Source organism: Arachis ipaensis, chromosome B02 (genome assembly GCF_000816755.2).
Source record: "Arachis ipaensis cultivar K30076 chromosome B02, Araip1.1, whole genome shotgun sequence".
Classification (NCBI taxonomy): domain Eukaryota; kingdom Viridiplantae; phylum Streptophyta; class Magnoliopsida; order Fabales; family Fabaceae; genus Arachis; species Arachis ipaensis.
In genome coordinates this window covers 36,687,668-36,705,759 of record NC_029786.2, presented here as the reverse complement: position 1 = coordinate 36,705,759, position 18,092 = coordinate 36,687,668, and the positions used below count along the sequence as shown (strand labels likewise).

General features: G+C 32.2%; 1 protein-coding gene across 2 annotated transcripts; it reads right to left on the bottom strand.

Moving 5' to 3' along the window:
• Positions 6,488-10,439, bottom strand: LOC107625247 (glutathione S-transferase L3). 2 transcript variants are annotated; one of them, XM_021115782.1, is made up of 10 exons: positions 10,259-10,439; positions 10,090-10,164; positions 9,933-9,993; positions 9,105-9,191; positions 8,875-8,973; positions 8,051-8,153; positions 7,892-7,968; positions 7,059-7,166; positions 6,766-6,858; positions 6,488-6,687 (listed from the first exon to the last, which is right to left on the bottom strand). In XM_021115782.1, exons 1-10 carry the CDS (start codon positions 10,267-10,269, stop codon positions 6,676-6,678), a joined length of 726 nt encoding a protein of 241 aa, XP_020971441.1. In that variant the 5' UTR covers positions 10,270-10,439; the 3' UTR covers positions 6,488-6,675. The 2 variants fall into 2 exon arrangements, with proteins under 2 accessions (XP_020971441.1, XP_016183320.1); XM_016327834.2 differs by having other exon boundaries at positions 6,778-6,858; positions 10,259-10,438.

Genomic DNA, 18,092 nt, shown 5'->3' with positions numbered 1-18,092 from the left:
CATAGAGCTTTACACCTAAGACGTAAATCAGAGGTGGCGAGACGCTACAACCTCTAAAAATAAAAATACTAGTATAATATAATTCAAGAAAGTTATAACTAGGAGTCTCGAAAGAGAAACTAATAAAAAATGAAACAGAAAACGCATCACTCACAAAAGATTAAGTAGAAAGGTAGATAAGATAGAACGGAAAGGATAATATATATATATATATATAAGATCAGAGTTTCAAAAATATAAATAACAAGCTCTATGCTTAGCCTGGCGAAACAAAGGCCGACCAGAGTATACATATACATATATATAAAACCCAAAAGTAACCCAAACATAAAATTAAACACCTATTTCTCCAAGTCAACCTCTAAGACGGACAAACATACAAGTTATATACAAAACGAAGAATCTATATACATATATAAACATAAACAAAATACAAACACAGAATCCTAAAAAGATAAGGAAATCTCTTTAATTTAAATTTCTAGATGAATTAACTAAGTTCACATAATAACAATAATAATTCTATTTAAATAATAATTAAAAATATTTTTTTATTATCTTTTGAACTAAGTGCAAATCAATTTTATCACTTAGTACTAATAACTAAATGCGAATTAATTTTCACTTAAAATCAATAATAATTAATAATTATTCAATTAGTTTTCGTATAACAATAATAATTTTGTTTACATTATATCATCTTTTAGTTAGTTGTTAGGATTTATATTTTAAATTAAAATCAAAGTCAATTAAGTTTTAAAAAATCTTAGCTATGAGTCAACTATAAAAATACGAATTAGAGATGCAGAGCATCATATCTCCTTTGCTTAGATTGTTACTTTTAAATTTTAAGTTATTTGCTTAGATTGTTTTGCTTGGATTGTTATTTTTTAAATTTTATGTTATTTACTTATATTGTTAATTTTTAGATTTTAAGATATTTACACATTACTCTTTTTAATTATTGATTATTGTAGTTACCTTATATTCCTAAGTTAATAAATTAAAATTTTTGAAAAACTAATTTAAATTTATTTTAATTTAAATTTATTCCTAAACTAACAAATTTACGTAATTATTGTAATTTTTGAAAAAACTAAATTCTATTTAAACAAACTAAATAGAAAGATAAAAGAGTCTCTTTAATTTAAATTTACGGATGAATTAACTAAGTTAACGTAATAATAATAATTTTATTTAAATAATACTTAAAAAGATACTTTTATCATCTTTTTGAACAAAGTGCGAATTAATTTTAATACTTAGAATTTATAACTAAGTGCGAATTAATTTTCACGTAATAACAATAATAATTAATAATTATTCAATTAGTTTTTTTTATAACAATAATAATTTTGTTTACATTATATCATGTTTTAGTTAGTTGTTAGGATTTATATTTTAAATTTAAATAAAAACCAATTAGGTTTCAACAAATCCTAGCTTTGAATTAACTATAGAAGTACGAATTAGAGATGCATAGCACCGTACTTCTCTTAGTACAATTAATTACTCCTTTTAAATTTTTTTCTATTTTTTTTTAATAAAGTTCGTATTCACAAAATTGTTGAGATCAATCCTATAGTTGATAATTTGTGTGTACGTATACGAGTGATAAGATTATGGACACTATCGATTTACAAAAATTTTTCATTATTATTGTTGGGAATAAGGAGTATGACCACAATCCAATCAATCATGTGTCAAATAATTTATTATTGTTATTATATTAAAATATTAATATAATAAGGTCTTTGATTAAATTTAGAGATTTATCATTGTGATAGTGATCATAATATTGAGAGATAAATCTTTTATAATTTAATCTAAATTGTTCTTGGTCATAGGATTATTAAAAGGAACATTAATAATCCGGAAAGATCAATATATATATAATGGTCTTCATTGGATGAAAATTAATAGATCTCATTTATTAAATTATATATATAGATGGTGTATATAGAGATATGACCATTGAACTGACTCACTCTGAGAATTTCTAATGGTTATAATTACCGCATATTTGTCAATAGGATATTCTCAAGATGAACATAGTAATAGAGTTTCCTTTGACCTGTGACTGTCATAGTAATTAACAATGTATTTATTATACTTTGATTCCGGACACCTAATACCATAGAGTGCTAGTTGAATGGATATTGGATATAATTTAAATACTTGTAGAATTAATGATTAGTCAATAAGAAATCCATCAACTCTCGATAAAGAGTTTGAGCTTTATGATTATAATGACTGAGATGAATAAAACCTTGGCCAATGGGATTGAATAGATGAAGAAATGAGTTTCTTAGATCATTCACAGTTCATTATAATAATGGTAACAAGTTAGAGTTTGGCAATGAAACTATACTCTAAGGGTTAACCAAGAGCTGGAAAGATAGAAGGAATTTTACTTCGTTCTTCTCAGGTTCTTAGTAAAAATATATTACTTCATACTATCATGTCGTTGAGGAGTGTTGCTAGACGCCAACCTTGATTAGTAAATTTAGTATGACTAATTTACTACCCGCTTAGTATTGAACCTATAGGGTCACACACTAACGAGTGTTCTAATATTTGCTGTAGAATTATTTAATTATTAATTTGATTTGATCAAATAAATAATTATATTAATTCAAATAAAATATTATTATATTTTTTGCTAGCACCAAGAATACAATAATAGTATGATAATTGAGAATATTAAATGAGATTTGAGAATAATTAGTTATTCTATTTCTAAATTTAAAATATAAATTTGGACGAAGATCCTAATTGATTCTATTTTAAATTGTTATGATATGATTCATAAATTTTAAAGGAGTCAGATTTAGAATTTCAAGATATGATTTAAATTTGAATTGAGATTCAAATTTAAAATCAATAACAAATCTCATACTATATATATGTATGTCAAGAGTAGAGAAAGACGAGAATAACAAGAGTTTTATTCCTTTACCTCTACACACATAAACGTATGTGAACCTGATTCTTGGAGAAGAATTTTATGGCGTGCAAAGAGTTGTAAGAGGTTTCTCAATTTAGATCAGATATCCATTGGTCAAGAAGTTGACAGTAAAAGTTGGTTTTAGTGTGGATATGCATAGCGTCTTCGTACCATCAAAGGAGAAAGTGATTTTTACTAGCGTACACATGTATTTAAATCTGATCTATATATTATTTTTAGAATAAAATTTAAGCACAAAATAGATCTTTAGGATTACCTTCTTTTCTTCCGCTGCGTGTTATGAACACACAATAATTCTTTAGTTATCTTGTGTCTCGATTGTTTAGTACAATCAATTACTTCCTTTACATATTTGCCTTATTTAAAATTTCTTTACTTTTTTTCCAATGGCAGTTGCCATTCATAAAATTGTTGAGGTTAAAAATTTGTGTGTACATATACGAGTGATAAGGTTATAGCCAGTTGGACACTATCGAGTTACAAAAATTCTCTACTGCCATGTTCAATTGAGATGGTTATTTGCCTTGATGAAGATGTGAGTTTTTTGCTATTTTATTAATTAGTGTTTAATTTGTATTATTGATATTTCAAATGCGTTTATTTACGATTTTTATTTGTTCTTTGATTTTTATATGTCAATTCTAGGAAGGAAAATACATGTCTCAGTTAAAAGGATTTTTGTGTCTCGATTCATGAAATTTCTAAAAAAAGTCGATGATGGATAATCAATTATTATTTTTTAAATATAAACATTTACACATAATAGATGAGTAAAATAAAATCTAAGAATTTTAATATTAACTTCAAGCTAAATTTATTTATTTAGATTTGTTTCAAGATTTTATTCTATAAATTTAAATTTATAGAATAAAATCTTGAAACAAATTTAAATAAATAAATTTAAATTTATAGAATAAAATCTTGAAACAAATTTAAATAAATAAATTTAAATTTATAGAATAAAATCTTGAAACAAATTTAAATAAATAAATTTAAATTTATAGAATAAAATCTTGAAACAAATTTAAATAAATAAATTTAAATTTATAGAATAAAATCTTGAAACAAATTTAAATAAATAAATTTAAATTTATAGAATAAAATCTTGAAACAAATTTAAATAAATAAATTTAAATTTATAGAATAAAATCTTGAAACAAATTTAAATAAATAAATTTAAATTTATTTATTTTAGTATTTTTTATTTAGATTGTTATTTTAATTTTATTTTATTATAAATATTTTTGTAATATTAAACTTTTTTGTGTTTGAAGAATTTTAATTTGTTGAGAAAAAATTATTTTCGATAAATAAATATTTTTTTTTTAAATATTATTGGTATGTTAGTATTAAAAATATAAAAGATAAAGCATACTTAAAGAAAAGTATTATGAGATCAAATAATTTTATGATTATGGGTATTTGTCTACACAGGAGGTTGTGTAGACAACTTTGGCTTATGATATTCATCTGAGATGGCCTTCAGTGATGAGATTAACCTTTTATTTATCTGAAAAGCAAAATATCATCTTTAAAGACGATGATAATCTTGAGAAAATCATGAATTAAGAGAAAGGAAAAGATACGATGTTCTTAGCATGGATGGAGGTCAACAAAGAATTTGAAGCATGTCAAACTTTAATATATGCTGAGTTTCCAAATCAATTTATTTATGATAGAGAAGAAAGGGAATGATATCCACGTAAGAGAGAGTATTTTATCGAGAGGTTAAATTATGTTCCACCGGGTACATGTGATATCTACTATATGAGAATTTTGTGAATTATTCAAAAAGGTTACACAACATATGAGTCTATTAGGACAATTAATGAAATTACATATCCTAACTTCCAATATGCTTTCTATTTTATGGGACTACCGTGTGACCATAAAATATCATTGCAACTATTAATGAGGTTTGGTCATCAATTGAGAAAACTATTTGTGATGCTATTGATATCTAATAGTGTTAAGAAACTAAATCGTATTTGGAATGCAATTTAGACATTATTGGCCGACAGTATACTATATATGAGGAGAAAAACATTGAAAAATCAAGGTATTTTACTATTTGATAAATCATTATCACATGCAAGACGTTACTTGCCAAAATCAGTATTCACCAATGGGCAACTTTACGTTACTTTGTCAAGAATTAAGAGTCACAACGTCCTGAACTTTCTAATTCTAGATGAAGATAACAATCCAAACTCATCAACAATAAATGTCGTGTTCAATGAAGTTTTTAATAATATTTAGGTAAGAAAATAGTATTTTCATTTTAGTAACATGTTATTATTTACACTTTTGTACAAATATTTGTCGTAGTAATTTATTAATTACACTTTCAGACTCGAAATAAAATGTGTAACATGGAGCACAACATATGCCAATTATTTTTCTAATTGTTTTTCTAATGAGGTTAGTAAAATATATATTAGGTTGTGGATAAATTTTCATTAGTCTTATAATATAAAATTTAGTATAAAATTGATATGCTATTATTATAGTTATATATGCTTTTATTTTTTCAGATGTCTTTCTTTATAATTCAAAAATATTATAAACTTCAAATAATTCTATTTGCATTTTATTTTGAATAAAGATAAAATTACATATTCAATACGTTTATTATATAATAACGATGATAATAGTTATACTAAATTTGAGAAATTTATAATTATAAAATATCATTTTTAATTTAACATGTAAAATTGAAATATAAACCTGTGCATCAAGACTAGTTAGGCTATCATCGCATGGTTGAAGAACAGTTTGGCTAACCATTGGCTACATGCAACGTCAAAAAAAAAAAATAGAAAAAATTCTACTCCCCTCCCCTTCTTCTGCAAGATGTTAAAATGACACTCTCCTCCCCTCTATTTTATAAATGTATATTTCTCTCCCTTCTAACTTTTAGAAAAACCTCCTCTTTAATCTATTTTAAATTTTTTGTATTAACTAATGTTAACTTTATCCATTTTTTAAGAAAAAAAAATTTAAAAATACCCATTAACAAAAATTTTATTTTTTATTATTAAATTTTGCTTACCAAAATATTCTTTAATAAATTATTTTTTTATTGATTAAATTGTATTTTTAAAAAATTTAATAATTATAGAGAGGATGGAAGTGTCATTTTAACATTTGCAGGAGAAGGGAGTGGAATTTTCTCAAAAAAAATAATTCCATAAAAAATGCTCTCTAATTTTGTTTTCTTAGAAAAAAAAAAAAACCATTGAAAGGAATAATTTCATACTTGTTCCGTTGTTCGTCTTACTCTTCTCATTTGATCTAACATATTTCACTTTCATGTTCTCTGATATCGTAAGACCTTCCGCTTACTACTAATGTATTTAATTTTTAATTTTTAATTTTTAATTTTTATTTATTTTTTTATTTAATTATGATCAGATAAACATAATAAATCAGTGACTAGCCAATTAATCAGTGACCCATTCAGTGACCCATTCGTATGACCAGATTACCAGATTAATTCCTGGTTCAGTAAACTATGGATGATAGGTCACAAGCCACAGACTAACATCAAATTTTAACATACATTAATATTGTATCATCACAAGCCCAGCTGACATAAACATCATTGTGATTTATTAACAAACAAGTTACACCAATATTTTGCTGAATATGCATCCCTTAAACACAAATGACACTTATTGAATGGATGCCTCGCTGAAATCCAATGTTCACTGCTGAGGCTGCAAAGAAGACTGAAACAGTCAGAAATCAATCAAAACTGTTGAAACTCATAGTGATAGATCAAGTGTGGATATAACATTTTGGACTACCAAGAAACGTTTCTTGAAAAGCTCAACTATTTCCTTTGGATCAGTCCTTGTTTGTGCATAAGCATCAATCTTGTTTACCTCCTGCAGCATTCATGTTCACAAAGGCATGAGATTGAGGGTTACGTAGTTCATTTTTCGATACTTTAATTTTTTAACTTTTATAATTAAACTACCATTACTTTTTTCAGAGGAGATTCATTGTGTATGAAGAATTCAGTACTACGCATATAAATAAGAGAATTTGCCATTGTGTGCTTTATAAGGAAGTGATTATGGCATACCTCAATCCAAGCTCTAAGTTTAGGCCTTCCTTCAGTGATGTCATGCTTGAACACCTCAGCAAGGACAACTTGGAATCTTTCAATAAATGGGATATAAGCAATATCCACCTGATTGATTGTCACATGCATTTACAAATTAATAAGAAAAAAAATAATGCTATCGCCTTTGATATAGGGTTTGTTTGGGTGAGCTTCTAAGAAAAAATCTTTTTTCGAATTCTTTTTTTAAAAGATCTTTTGAAAAAAGTAAAAGTAATTTTATGTTTGGATATCTCATACAAAAAGATATTTTTATCTATCAATTATGTTTGGATATAACAATATAAAAATACTTTTTTGTTTATTTATTACATAAAAAACATTTTTTTAAAGAAAAAAGATCTTTTAAAAAAAATATGTAAATTACAGTTTCTCAAAAAAGATATTTTCTGATTTTTCTAGTACTTTTACTACTCGAAATTTGCCAAACACGCTAAAAAAATGAAAAAAGATATTTTTTTTTAATCAAAATAATGGCACCCAAATAAGCACATAATCAATCAGTGACTTTGCACTCGGTTGGTTTCATCAGATGCAAAAAATTAATGAACATTAGCATCAAGTCCAACTTCTTGCAGGGTAAATTAAACAATCTTTGTAAGGCAACAAATTAGGAAGGAAAAAAAAGGACGAAAATGGTTAATTACAGAACATTTGTATTTTTTTGTCAAAGGTTTATTACTTTTATAGGGGTTTTATAAGTCTTATTTTATCTGCAAATAGAATAGTTTAAATACCATTATATTTTAGTAGTTTATTAAGAAGGAAGACTATTTGAATTGATCAGTACTTACCCAACTGAATTGACCAAGAAAGAATGGACCGTCATCAAATTTACCAAGAGCATTCTCCAAGGAATCAAAAACAAAACCTGATTAAAACAAACAATTTTAAGAGCCACTTTAAATTTGAAAACTCTTTTCCTCTATCAAACAAACTTGTTATACACTTACTTGTTTGTTGTATAGCATCCCCTTTCAAGGCAGAGAACAACTCTCTGGTGACTGAATCAACTTCAGACACCAGCTTCTCACCAAACTCCTTCTTTGCAGGATCCTACAAAACACATCTTGACATCATTAGTTCACTAACATATGATGCATAAATACTTCAAAGTTGGCCCATATTGGTATCAATACTCTTATTATAACTGTAAAATCTCGAAGAATTTAAGATAAAAAAAAATTTGTAAATATCACATATTTTTTCTATGATTGTATTATCGATATCATTATCATTTTACTTCAAATTGGCACCATATTCGTATCAACACCTGTATTACAACTATCAAAACTTGAAGAATTTACTATTAAAAAAACAAAATTTTGTAAATATCAAGTAACTTTCTATAATTGTATTATCATTATCATTATCATTTTATATAGCACCTTATTATATAAAATATGAAATTTTATGCAAAATTACTATATGCACAACAAAAAACAGTCACCAACTCAGCCACCATAGATTTGTATATAAATACATGTGGTGTTAAGCTCATATTCAATGTGTATTTTGTATTTCTAACATATATTCTATGCGGGTGGCCAATTTGGTGACTGATTTTTGTTGTATACTAAACCTAGTTGAATTTTATTAATATATTACGATACTCTTATGTCTTATTTTTCATCAAATAATGATATTTGTGTACCTTTTGATCTCGCCCGTTTATACAATACACGTAGTACCCATTTCGATGGAACAGTAGTCACTAATATAGAGTGATTTGGAGTGAGAAAATAAAATCCAAAGGATATTTGCAACTCATTCTTACACTGGGAACCAGAGAGGGGCCTTCGAAGTTTGCATCTACGTATTTGATCAAATCAAGGCTTTCTCCAATGACCTTACCGTTGTGCTCCAATGATGGCACCTGCAAATATATACCGGTAGCAGAAAGTAAATATATCTAAATTGGGTTAATTAAACTAGCTAAGCAAAATCCCCAATCAATTTATATTAGTTAAATTATCTTGTAACTAATTGGGTTACTTAGTTACAGACCTTATTTTCAGGGTAAACTTTCTCCTTGTACCAAGCAGGCCTGTCCCCAAGGTCAATAGCAACCAATTTGATCTTCTCTTGTAGTCCCTGTAACCAATAGAAGAAAAAAAATTAAACAAATAATAATAATAAAAGTAGATCAAACAAAATACATACACACTTGTAAGACTCAACGTAATAATGGTATATAATAAATGTAAGGCTTTTTTAAAAAAATAAAAATTTAGAACAACAAAGTATTGATCTATTAAATGATATCAAATGGCGTCATCACATTACACTCACTTGGACTCAACTTGTTATGAGATCACTCCTAACCAATTTGTTTAGTGTCTGTTTAGGTAAGGCTATCTGGTGATTGAATAATGCTCTTTTCGACTTCCGTAGACTTCTATTTTTTTTCTCTAAATAATGTTTTATTCATGCAAATGGTCAAATGGAATGATACATCCTCTCAATTTTTTTCCCTCTAAATTAAGTGTACTTAATTAGAGCTAACTAGTTAAAAAACAGGTTTATTACCAAAAAAAATAAAATAATAACTCCTCAATCTCTTAATTTATCGAATTTCAAAATTAGAAATAAAAAGGGGTTAACTTGAGTTGGGTAGTGGGCTCTTTGGACTTTTTCTTAATGTAAGTGCAATTTTTTACCCGTAACTCTTTAACCGACTAAGCGAAAACATGTGAGAAAAGAGGTTGAATGAAGAAAGATCACACTTAACAACTTCACTTAAATAAAAAATAAAAGACAAAATTCCATTAGATGAACGGTGAATAAGGTCATGAAACACATGATTAAATGATTATACAAAGAGAATAAAACAACCTTGTAGTTTCTAGTGATCCATACACGTTGTGCAAAGGGACAAGTATAACTGGTGTACAACCTTCAAAACATAAAATTTATAAAATGGCAAGTTAACGACGATATGAACCAAAACAAAAATTAAATTAAATTAAAAATTGGAGAATGACAAACGGACCTGGTGGTTCCATCAAAAAGAGGAGGTTGATCGGATACTGAAGTCAAAGACGGTGGAAGAATCTCTTTCAGAGCACTAGGTTAGAGAGAGAGGAAGCTAGAACATTAGATAAAAAGGAACACAAAGATAAAGAGGAAAATTTGAGAATTACTGAGAATTTTAAACATACGCAGTTGCCATTGAGAGAAAGAAAATACTTGGCGGTGAAACACTGATTCTGATGGGAAGATTCCAGAATGAGGTGTGTATCAGTAAAATTGAAGTGGTGTGTTCAGGTATTTATAGTGAGCTTGTATTTCTGATTCTGACGCAGTATTGTGTCTACATTCAAAATGTGGATTAACATGTGTCATCAATGACGATATATTTTTCTATCAGAAATATTAAAGGGAAGTTAGAATTTGTTGTGATAAGGATTCTATCACACCTTACGTGGATGCCTATTTTTCATGAGGTGTAGTTTCTCAAGGATGACTTAGAAGACCACATTTAATATGAACTTGAAAAGCTTTCTCATGTACGTGTATAAATAGAGGCTTAAGCCTCTATTTTTTACTTTTAAATATTAATAATTCAAATTAATCCTCAAAATATTTTTTTAGTCATATTAGTCCTATAAAACGTAAGTCAAACTGATCCTTCCGTTAGTTAGACAATGACGTGTCACATTAAGTGCCACATGGAATGATGACATGGTAGCTTAATGTCATGTGTCACAAGATGATTGGTTGATGTGTCAGGTCATTGACACCTAGCACGCCATTTGTCAATTGACATATAAAAAAATCATTTATAATAAAAATAGTAGGGGTGTCCGCGGATCGGATCGGATCGGATATGGCCGAAAATTCGATCCGATCCGCACAATTTCCATCGGATCGGATCGGATATGGCCGAAAATTCGATCCGATCCGCACAATTTCCATCGGATCGGATCGGATATGGCCGAAAATTCGATCCGATCCGCACAATTTCCATCGGATCGGATCGGATATGGCCGAAAATTCGATCCGATCCGCACAATTTCCATCGGATCGGATCGGATCCGATCCGATCCGATCAATTTGCGGATTGGATCATATCCGCAATTTTCAGATCAGATGCGGATATTTACCGCGGATCTGCGGATACGATCCGATCCATGGACACCCCTACAAAATAGTCTCTACTGAAAGTCAAAACGTAAGTCATTTTCATCCCTAAAATTTTAAAAATTAATCAAATTAGTCCTTATATAAATTTTTTTTATTTTTTTCATAATATTAAATTTAAAATATTTTTTTATCAAATTAGTCCTTTTTTAAATTTAATATTATAAAGAAAAAATAAAAAAAATTATATAAGGACTAATTTGATTAATTTTTAAAATTTTTGGGATGAAAATTACTTACGTTTGGATTTTCAGGGACTATTTTGATTGTAAATAACTTTTTTACATATCAAGTGACACGTGGCATTAACCTACCATGTCATCATGCCACGTGGCACTTAACGTAACACGTCATTATCTAACTAACGGAAGGACTAATTTGACTTACGTTTTATCTTTCAAGGACTAATACGACTAAAAAAAATTTTTTAAGGACTAATTTGACTTACGTTTTGATCTTTCAGAAACGAATTTGATTATTAAACTTTTTTAATTTATTGTTAAACAAAATGTAAAATTCATCTGAAATGAGTCTTATATTATGTCTAATAGTAAAATAATGTATGTCATCTGAATGTATAAAATAAGATAAATACAAAAAAAAAAGAATTCTACAATATTGAGTATTTTAAAAACAAAATACATTCAAAACTGTTGAGTGTTAATAAGCCGCATTTTTAACCATTTTTTATGTAACACAATTGTTCATACCTGTCCCATAAATATAGCCAGGCCTAAAATAAATAATGGTCTACTTAAGAGGTTTGACCTCATTCACTCCTAGCCGATCTCACAGAGTCGGACACCGCGATAGCAGTACAACCATACTTATCTAAATAAGTAAGCAACTCTTAAGATATCTCTCACTCATCTAGAAGGGAGATCTCAACAACTTTCCTAGAAAAAAGGAATGATCATCCATCATTAAAGATGAAACAACTCTAAGAGGTGATTATCTATTCTACTATAGATAAACTAACATCCTTTGGTATATTCAGAACCTAATCTACTAAAAACCTGCTTTAAACCCTTGCTAACTTAAGTATCGAAGTCCCTTGTAGGTACCACCCTCACCTCCTCACAAGAAATTTGGACGGTGGCACTTCGGCACCAGCAGAAGTCGGACGCTGCCTTAAAAGGTGTTTGGACCTCACGTTCAGGTCCAAAAGCAATCCAGTTTCAGGTAATCTTTGGAATATTGGCGCCATTGCTAGGGACCTAGAAGTTTAAATCCAATCACGGTAGATAATCAGTTTGAAGACGGTCACACGACGTCTGAGTTGAAACTAGAACCTCATATTGATGACCGAGCACTTATGATACCTCCACGACATGATAAAAGCGAGTGGTCCTAATGGGGAGGGAACATTGGAAAATCATCCACCAAGGAGAATCAATTCAGAAATATATCCACTAAAGAATGAAGAGCCCCCGCATCTAACCGAGATCATGGGACTCGTACATGGGTACCAAAGCCGATTAGAGCTACTTGAACAGGAGACCGAGCGACAAAGAGAAGCTAAAAGAGAATTGTGAAATGAGGTACACTGACAAAGAGAACTAGAAGAAAAGCTCTTGAAACTCGAGGTCGACCTTCGAAGTCGGAGCAACCGTGCTGATCAGGAGGAAAGCCCTTTTGGAAAGAAGATCCATTCATAGAAGAGATCATGCGAGCTACGGTCCCCATAAATTTTAAAAGCCCCAACATGGACCTCTATGACGAAACAACCGACCTAAGACACCACCTCAGTAACTTCAAAATTCGGATGTGCCTGGCCGACGTGTCCGATGCAACCCGTTGCAAGGCTTTTTGAAGACATTAACCAAAGCAGCAATGAAGTGGTTTGATAGCTTAGCACCTAGGTCAATAACCTGTTTTGACAATCTGGCAAGGAAGTTCCTCACCAGATTCTCAATTCAATAGGACAAAGTCAAGCATGCTCCAAGTCTCCTAAGGGTTAAACAAGAAGTTGGAAAAACTCTCCGAGCTTATATGGAAAGGTTCAACAAAGCTTGCTTAAAGATTCAAAATTTATCCGTAGAAGCAGTGATAATGGGTTTGGTTAACGACCTCAGAGAAGGGTCATTTCCTCAATCTATATCCAAGCGACATCTGACCTCTCTGTATAAAGTACAAGAACGGGCAAAAAAATACATCAACGTGGAGGAGAATTCCCGACTTAGAGAGCCAATTCCAAAGTAAAACATTCCTTATCAAGCTCGAGATAAAGATAAAGAAGCAAAGAAAAAGGATGAATAGAACTCGGACAAGCCCAGAAGATACCATAATTACATCCCGCTCAGAGTTTTTCTTGTCGACATCTACAGGGAGATTTGCCACACTGAAAAACTCACAGGCCCTCATCCCATCAAGAATAAGAATGCTGGAAATCGCACGGAATACTGTGAGTATCACAAACTATATGAGCATTTCACCAATGATTCCTACGACTTGAAAAATGTGATAGAAAAACTGGTCAGAGAAGGTCGTTAGAAAGATATTTTGTAGAGAGATCAGACAATCCAGGAAAAAGGAAGAGGGGTGATAAAGATAGAGGTCGACGAGATTGGCCATCACAAACCCCTGATAGGCACATTCACATGATAGTTAGAGGATTTGCAAGAGGAGAGGTAACTAAATCTTCTCGTAAAAGACATCTAAAACAAGTCTATCAAGTCGGTGAAAAATATGAAATTTCCATTTACCCACAATCTCATTCACCAAGGAAGATGCTTAAGGAGTAACCCCAGGGCATGACGATCCTGTTGTGATTACAATGATACTTGCCAATGCAAATCTCTACATAACTCTAGTAGATCAGGGGAGCTCGGCTGAGATCTTATCCAAACCTACTTTTAACAAGCTAGGGCTAGAAGAAAAAGAATTAAGATTCTATCCCGACAATCTTTTTGGGTTAGAAGACATGACCATTTGACATCTCGGTTTCATCTCCTTGCATACCGCTTTTGGTAAGGGGTTGAAGTCCAAAACTTTGAATATAGACTACATTGTGGTTGACATGGCATCAGCATACAATGCATTGATAGGTCGGACAACTTTGAACTGACTAGCTATGGTCGTTTTCACTCCTCATCTCTGCATGAAATTCCCGACATCAGAGAAAATTGCTACCATAAGAGGAGATTAGAAGTCGGCACGAAAATGCTATAATGAATGCTTGAATCTATGGGAAACTATCAAGGAAAAAGAAGTCAATACCATTGAACTGGGTGTGTCCGAGCTCGAGAAAAACTACGACCGCAACTTAGTGGAAAGACCGAAGAGGTTGAAATCGGAGATCAAGCAAAGAAAATAACAAGCATAGGAGCTAACCTGGATAAAGATTAAAAATAGATCTCGTTAAGCTCGTACATCAAAACTCTGACCTCTTTGCTTGGAAAGCCTCTGACATGTCTGGGATACACCCTGACCTCATGAGTTACAAGCTTGCTGTCTACCCCGACTCACGACTTGTTCAACAAATATGACGAAAGCTTGGCCTTGAAAGAGCACAAGTTGTGGAAGAGCAAGTACAAGCTTTATTAGAAGTCAAATTCACAAGAGCGGTGAAATACCCTTTGTTGCTAGCTAACGTGGTACTCGTGAAAAAATAGCACAAAAAGTAGAGAATGTGTGTCGATTATACCTACCTCAATAAAGCTTGTCTAAAGACCCATACCCACTTCCCAACATTGATACCTTGCTGGATTCAGTTTCAGGGTATCGATACTTGTCTTTTATGGATACATACTTGGGGTACAATCAAATCTCGATGTATAAGTTGGACTAAGAAAAGACCTCCTTTTATCACCCCAAAGGGCAACTATTGTTATGCAGTAATGCCTTTTGGATTAAAAATATTGGAGCCACCTATCAACGGCTAATGAATAAGGTGTTTTCATCTCACCTCGGTAACTTGGTGGAAGTCTACATTGACGACATGCTTGTCAAAACAAAAGAGGATGCCACCCTCTTGGCCGACTTGTCTGAGGTATTCAACACAATTAGAAAACACGGGATGAGACTAAATCCCTCAAAATGTACCTTTGCAGTAGAAGCTAGGAAGTTCCTAGGCTTTATGCTCACCCAAAAGGGCATCAAAGCCAACCCGGACAAATGCAAAGCAATTCTCGAGATAAAAAGCTCGACCTGTCTCAAGGAAGTCCAACCATTAAATGGAAGGTTAGCAGCCCTATCCAGATTCTTGGCGGGATCAGCCTTGAAATCTCTATCGCTTTTCTCAATACTTAAGAAAGGACGCCAATTTGAATGTACTCAGAAATGCGAGCAAACTTTTCAAGACTTCAAAAACTTTCTGAGTCAGCCACCAATACTCACCTGACCTGTTCTAGGGGAAGAACTCGTGTTGTACTTAGTAGTTGCAAGTAGGGTCATAGCCTCAACTTTAGTCCAAGAAGATGAGAACAGGAAGCACTAAACTATTAGAAAATAGAGAAGTTTGCATATGCCCTTGTGCTCACTTCTAGAAGGCTCCGACCTTATTTCCAAGTTCATACCATAAAAGTACAAACTAATCAACCCATGAAGCATATCTTCTAAAAGACAGACACTGCAGGTCGAATGCTATAATGGGCCATCAAATTGTCTGAGTTCAACTTTAGGAATGAAATTCAGACAGCAATAAAATTCCAATTCCTCGCGAACTTCGTGGCCGAGTACACCGAAACCCAGGGAAGTCCTACAGCTTGGAATTAATATGTGGATGGATCATCCAATAAAGCTAAAAGTGGAGCAGAAGTCATCCTGGAGACTGAAGAAGGAACTCGGATAGAGCTTTCATTAAAATTTGAGTTTTCGGCCTCCAATAATCAAGCAGAGTACGAAGCATTACTTGCTGGCTTGAAGCTAGTCAAAGAGGTCGGGACAATAAAGTTGATCGTGTATAGCGATTCTCAAGTGATAACCTCTCAGGTAAATGGGACTTATCAGGCCAAAGATCCCAACATGAAGAAGTACTTGGAAGAAACACTGGTATAACTAGCTGAATTTCCTGAGGCAGAGGCCCAACATATAGCTCAGGAATCCAATATCCTAGCTAATGCCCTCTCCAAGTTGGCCAACACCAAGCCAAGGGACAAAATAGAAGTTTGATCTAGGAAACTCTCCACACACCATCTATGCTCAAGGAAGTCGACAAGTCAGGCACAATGGCTATCTCCAATCTAAGCCTAGGATGGATGACCCTATTGTCGAATACCTTAAATTCGATATCACCCCTAGAGAAGAAAGAGAAGCAAGGAGGCTCATAAAAGAAGAACAAAACTACACCTTGGTTCAAAATATTTTCTATAGAAGAGGAGTATCTACACCTCTGCTAAAGTGTGTCCCGACCACCAAGACTAACGAAAACCACTTGGGAGCACAATCACTAGTTAGAAAGGTGATCCGAGCCGGCTTCTTTTGGCCGACTTTACAACGGGAGGCAGCCGACTTTGTTAATAAATGCATGCCTTGTTAAAATCATTCTAACTTCCATATGGCACCTCCAAAAGAGCTCATTAACATCACCTCACCTTGGCCATTTGCAAAATAGGGCTTAGACCTCCTCGGTCCATTCCCACAGGCACCCAGACAGGTAAAATATCTCATAGTGGGTATTGATTATTTCACTAAGTGGATCAAGGAAAAACCTCTAGCAATCGTCACAGCCCAAAGAAGTCGAAAGTTTCTCTACAAAAAATATTGTCACCTAGTTTGGAGTCCCACACTCCATCACCGCGAACAATGAAACTCAATTCACTTATTCAATATTTAGAAGCTTGGTGGCAAACCTTAAAATTAAGTACCAGTGTCGGTGAAATACCGCCAAGCCAACGGATAAGTAGAAGTTGCAAACAAAGTTGTGTTGACCGGGCTGAAGCACCGACTACAAGACTGATGCACGAAATTGTGATCACACTTTTCACAACTCCACACAACTAACCAGCAAGTGCACTGGGTCGTCCAAGTAATACCTTATGTGAGTAAGGGTCGATCCCACGGAGATTGTCGGCTTGAAGCAAGCTATGGTCATCCTATAAATCTTAGTCAGGAGGATTCAAATGGTTATGAGTTTTGATAATTAAAAGATAAATAAAACATAAAATAAAATAAAGATACTTATGTATTTCATTAGTGAGAATTTCAGATAAGCGTTTGGAGATGCTTTGTTGCTTCTGAACCTCTGCTTTCCTATTGTCTTCTTCCAATCATGCGTGCTCCCTTCCACGGGAAGCTGTATGATCCTCTCGGATGAAAAATACCAGGTACAGCTACCGCACGACTAATCATCCGTCAGTTCTCACTAGCATTGGAATAGGATCTCTCTATCCTTTTGCACACTGTCACTGCGCCCAACATTCGTGAGTTTGAAGCTCGTCACAGTCATCCCTTCCCATATCCACAGATAAGGTTTAGACTTTCTAGATCTCAGGATTGCTGCCAATTGGTTCTAGCCTATACCACGAAGGTTCCAACCTCACGGACTCGGTCTGTGGATTAGAAACCCAAGAGAATATACTTTAGCTGTCGTCCAATGACTACGTTGAACATCATGTAGACCGCTTGTGGTTGTCAGGCACGCAGATCTTGGCTAAGCGAGTAACGAAGATAGTGGGTGATTGTCACGGGTCACCCCCTCATTCTGACTTAACTGAATTAAGTACGAGAGTATATCTTGGAGAAGAAGTAAGCGTGAATTGAAAGAAAAATAATAGTACTTGCATTAACTCATGAAGAACAGCAGAGCTCCGCATCTTAATTTATGAGGCGTAGAAACTTCACTGTTGAAAAAATACATAAAAGAAAAAGGTCTAGGCATGGCCGAATGACCAGCCTCCTAAATGTGAAAAA